Source organism: Rhinolophus sinicus, chromosome 3 (assembly GCF_057876585.1).
Source record: "Rhinolophus sinicus isolate RSI-liver-muscle chromosome 3, RSI-T2T, whole genome shotgun sequence".
Taxonomy (NCBI): Eukaryota; Metazoa; Chordata; class Mammalia; order Chiroptera; family Rhinolophidae; genus Rhinolophus; species Rhinolophus sinicus.
The window spans coordinates 202,182,466-202,187,954 of record NC_142503.1 but is presented as its reverse complement, the minus strand read 5'-3'; the positions used below and the strand labels follow the sequence as shown (position 1 = coordinate 202,187,954).

At 49.5% G+C, this 5,489-nt stretch overlaps 1 gene segment (V, D, J or C); it reads left to right on the top strand.

The window, feature by feature from the left end:
- Positions 1-577: 577 nt before the first annotated feature.
- LOC109439884 (immunoglobulin heavy variable 1-3-like) lies at positions 578-1,105 on the top strand. The segment is given in 2 exon segments: positions 578-672; positions 756-1,105. Coding segments are annotated over 2 exon segments (396 nt in total).
- Positions 1,106-5,489: the final 4,384 nt, after the last annotated feature.

The following is a 5,489-nucleotide window of genomic DNA, read 5'->3' as shown; positions in this document are numbered from 1 at the left end:
TTCCTCTGAGGGCCCAGGGCTTCCTTCCTCTTTATAAAAACATCTAAAACAAGGTTTGTGCAAACACTGCTGAAGTGTCTGTAAATATCCTACTGGGAGAATTTACCGAACACAACGGGCAATAAAATCAAGTTTAAAATGGGGTTTCCATGACTTCAAGATGTCTTTAGAGCAACAATCTGAATGACAAGGATGGTTTTACCAATTTGAAATTTTCAAAATTTGGGGACACACCCTGACCCCCAATTTGAGACACTTAGGTTAAAGCCCAGAACAGGCTCGGGTGGTCTCCGTGTCATTCAAAGGGGGTTCTCAGTGACGATCGCATCCTGGGCGTTTGTTCCTCAGTGTGAGGAGCTCTGTCTGCACAGATTGAGGGACCTGGCAGGGGACACATATCCTCCATCAGGGATTAGGACTTGAACCCTCAGACGCCCGCTGAACATGGTCCTTTATCATTGAGCTTCTCTCACGTGGACCAAGTCTTCAGCTATGAAACCCTCTGCTCATGAATATTCAAATGAGCCCAGGTGGGTGGGGTTAAATACAGACTTGTCTGTGCCCTGAGAGCATCGCCCCACAGCCACACGCTCCCCTACAGACGTCCTGACAGCACAGCCCTCACCATGGACTGGAGATGGACAGTCCTCTTCCTGGTGGCAGTGGCTACAGGTAAGGGGCTCCCCAGTCCCTGGCTGATTAGGGGACCTGGGCCAGTCTCGGGGGATCCACCCACTCCTGTCTCCTCTGCACAGGTGTCCACTCCGAGGTCCAGCTGGTGCAGCCTGGGGCTGAGGTGAGGAAGCCTGGGGCCTCAGTGAAGGTGTCCTGCAAGGCTTCCGGATACACCTTCACCAGCTATGCTATGCACTGGGTGCGACAGGCCCCGGGACAAGGGCTTGAGTGGATGGGATGGATCAACCCTAACAGTGGTGGCACAGGCTACGCACAGAAGTTCCAGGGCAGAGTCACCATGACCAGGGACACGTCCACCAGCACAGCCTACATGGAGCTGAGCAGTCTGAGACCTGAGGACACGGCCGTGTATTACTGTGCGAGGGACACAGTGAGACGACCCACATCCTTAGAGTGTCAGAAACCCTGAGGGAGAGGGCAGCTGTGCGGGGCTGAGGAGACAACAGTGAGAGCTGCTCAAAGGCTTTCTTTGACTTAGGATTAACGATACAGAGATGAAGGAACTGCTTTGATCAATCATCTATGAAATATTTTCACTCTGTGTTGGCAAACCAATTTCAGGAGGAGAAAAAATAACTAAACTTTCTGTAGTGTTTTCCTATTTGTATGGTGTAAATGTGACCATGAATGTGGTTTTGAACATGACGTCCCTGAACTGGGTCCTCAAAAGATGCCAGAACCTTCTCCTTTGAGTAGTCGCAGGCGGCTCCCTCTCTGTGGTCAGAGAAGATAAACTGCATTACAGTCTAAGGGTCACAGCAGGAAGCAGAATGGAGGACAGAGAACACAGAAGCCCTGACATATGTCCCCGCCCCTAAGAGTCATGAGAACACAGGCATCCACAGTCGTGTGTGGACGTGTAGGACCTGCATGTTGGTGTCTCTGGAAACTGTCCCAAAACATCACAACACGGGTTTGAAAGGCAGACTTATCCTCTTACTGTTCAGGAAAAGAGCCGAACTTGGTCTAAATCACAGTGTCCCCAGGGCTGTGCGTCTCCCAGAGGCTGCAGGGCTCATTCCACCATCAGAGCTGCATCCCTTGCATTTGGGGCTCATGGCAGGTCCCTACACGTCCCATCCATCCCTGTGTGGCTTTTGTCCCTGGAGCAGAATCTCCCCCCTACCTTGCTGTTCCAAGGATGGTGTGTGGGCATCAGTGTCCAGTAACAGGTTCAGTCCGTCTCTCCATCTGAAGATTCATCATGTATCACATTTTCAGAATTTCTTCTATTTTGGATTCAAGAACTTGATATCATAGGAACGATCCATGGAGCAAAGAGAGCCCCTTACAAACGGGAGATTTATTTCCTTCATTTGAGGACAAAATGGAGGGTTCATGTGCCCTTCTTGCTCTGGCTGCCTTTCAAGTCACTCATTCTAAATAGTTATACCTCATTGTGGGATATCCTGGGGAGCCTGCCCTTGGCCCCAACCTTTCAACCATTTCCTCCTTTGAACGACCCTGGAAGAGTCGTGTAGTGATGGCTGAACTGCTGGCTGTGGAGAGAGAGAACGGGTGGGAAGCTGAGTGCTAAGACATCTGCAAAGGAGGAAAGGAGACAGAACAGGATGGACAAACAGGAAAGGACACTTTGCAGCTCTTTCCGCAAACCCATCAGACCAGTCCCTGTCCCTGGGGACAGGCCAGTCCTATGACACCTCTGTCATTGATCTGATGGAAAGTGTGAATGGTCCTTTTAATAGATTGAGTGAGTTTCCCTGTGTGTCGTTCACTTTACAGAAAAGCAGCATTTTCATCAGTGACCACACAGGCTCCTCCTCCTGGGTGGTCAGTGTACCTGAGGCACCACAGAGACTCACTCAGGGGTTCACGTCCTGCAGTTTGCACAGTGGTGGGGAGCTCTCGTTCCATTGCCCTGGACAGACTTAAGGTCACTTCTTCCAATTCATAGTCTCCAAAGAGTGGGAATCAGACCTTCAGCGCTGAAAATAACTTGGACTTGGGATACACAGGTGGACGTCCTACCATTCTCACCTGGCAGGTGTAGGGGGCACAACATATGAACACAGGGTCTAAATGTGTAATATGGCTGCTTTTAGGGTGGAGTATGGAGGGACAGAAAGAACCAGAGACCCAAGTCCACGTCGTCCTGACCGTTTCGGTGGGATCCCTTTAATACTTTAATCATACACACAAAATAAAGGTCCTTGGCTCACAGACAGGGTCACGACGGAATCTGTAGATCTCAGGATCTGAAGTATTTCATGAGTCATATCAGTGTCTCCAGCCTCCATGTGCTGTGTCAGTGTGTGACAGCAGAATGGGGGTGAAATAGCTGCTGAAGAAGGCCTGTCGTCGGCCTGTGGCAGCTGTAAAGCTGGGTCCTGCTGCCTGGCCGAGGCAGTGCACAGGTTTGGTGCTCACACACACACACACACACACACACACACACTCAGTACATGGTGTCAGGCAGCTGACTCGGGAGCAGCTCTAATAACCAAGTCCCATGGGAAAGGAAACATTGAAAGGAAGACATTATGGTGACATTTAGGACATCAAGGGTAATACGATGACAGCTCTGATGGCCATTCCAGAAAAAGAGTTCCAAAAATGCTTTGAAGGGTGGACGATGTGCTGGCATCGGTCATAGCTTCCCAATGGGAGCACTTCAACGGTGACCGTAGTGATATTCAGCAATGAGGGATGTAGCACTTTTTCTAGGATGAGTTCATAACTTAATTGTCAGACCTCGCATGCGTTTACACCTGACATTCAATAATTACACATTCCTATAATAAATTCTGCTTTTAAAAAAAAACAAAAATAAATAAAAAACAAAGATGATGCCCAATGCTGAGTTATCTTTCCAGTCAGAAATTAAGGGGGGGAAGGAAACAACACTTATTATAGAAAAATAAATAAATATATAAAAAATAAAAATAATAAAAGGTCAGAAGCGTGACTTATATGTCACATTAGTGGGTGGTCACTCTATTAATAGAATCTTTTTTAAAAAGTACATTTTTTAACAAACTAAGGTGAATGAAGACACAACTAAAATCATTTGAAAATAAAATGATAAATTTGTACTAAATACGTAAACCTGTAACAGGGTCACTTATTATCATTATCAAGAATTATGTGCTATGCATGAGTGTATCTGCTATACTTGTGGACAAACTTGACCAGGCGTTAGTATGGACGGGCCATCTCAACAGAACCAAAGAGCTGTTCGTCCAGACAGTGGGGAGATTACTGAGCCATCTGAGAAGAAGGCAGGACCTCGTGTCCACGGCAATGGAAGAACGACCCTGAAGGGATGGTGGAGGCCATGGGGCTGCCCCTTCCATCACAGGCCAGACTGAAGAGCCTGCCTCCCAGAACAGTCTCAGATAGGGCCCAGCGGGCCAGGTCCTCCTCACAGCAGGGCTCTGCTCAGGCACTCCCTAGCGGGGCCCCTGGCTGGACGTGGGACTTCCAGCCTTTAGAACAGCGAGAAATGAACTTCTATCGAAATAAGCCACTCAGTCAGTGTTACTTTGTTATAGCGGCCTGAACAGACTAAGACATCCTGTGATGTACCTTCTCTGATGGATCTAAGCAGAGTTGCTGATTTTCAGTGCTTCAGCTCCTTATTTGTGGCGTGGGTGGGAGTCGTGACCTCCAAGTCTCCAACACACCTGACCAGAAACCAGCACTCTTCATGTCACATCTGAAATACGAGGCTTTTATTTGTTTTTCTCACATTTATTACTTGTTCTATCCCAGACGCTGGTGCACAGCGTCTGACCCCCCACCCCCAGGCTTGCTTCTCCAGGTCCTTGCTCCTGAAGCAGCACATGCATTGGCTCCTGGGGAGACAACACGTCCAGTGCCCTCCAGGGTCCTGACATTGGGCTCCTGTCTGTGCACTCTGAGAATGGGGACCAGTGTGCTGTAGGTCTAGTGTGACCCCCCCACATGCCAGTGAGAGGTCATTGTAGGCTGCACTGACCTGACAAGTGTCACCTGGGTCGGATCCTCCCCAGGAAAAGCCTGAACCCTTCTCACAATGGCATCTACAGGCTCCAAGTGCTGGGAGAACAGGGAAAACCAACGTGCAGACACATTTCAGCTGCTGCTTCGACGTGCTTTTGTTTCTGTTCTGTTTCTCAAAGCAAATCACACACCCAATTCTAAGGTCAGTGTGGGGGCTCTGCTCATGTGCTAAGAACAGGGAAGAGGAAATTATTGGGCCCACTTTGCAAATATCTGACACAGAGTATATGAATGTGTGTGTGTGTGTGTGTGTGTGTGTGTGCGCGTGTGAGTCTGTGTGTGAGTGTGTGTGTGAGTCTGTGTGTGTGAGTGTGTGTGTGAGTGTGACCTACTGATGACCAGATGTAGAGTGGCCTTTCAGCTCCGAGTCTTCACCTGCAGATATAGCCAGACGTGACCGTCAACCAGATGAACCTAAGAGAGATTAGAGCACCCAAAGTCACCTCAGTTTGTGGACTCAGGGCTGTGTCACTGCTACTAGTAGACCCAGGGAAGGGGCTCCCTGGGGTTTTCATCCAGACCTTCCATGGGGACAACCTGCAGAGTCATTGGGGTTTACTGAGGCCAATTCACTATTCTGGAGCTGAGATCAAAGCTTGTGGTGTCCCTGAGGGAGCATTGTGAAGTCAGGGCACAGACATTTAACACTGGGCTAGAGACACTAGAGGTCATGTGTGTGATCCCAGACAGGACCCTCCCCTGCAGGGCACAGGCTGGGCTGCAGGGGGACTCAGGACCCACCCAGCAGGGGCTGCAGCCCCAGGGGCAGGTGGGGAGAGAGCGGGGCAAGG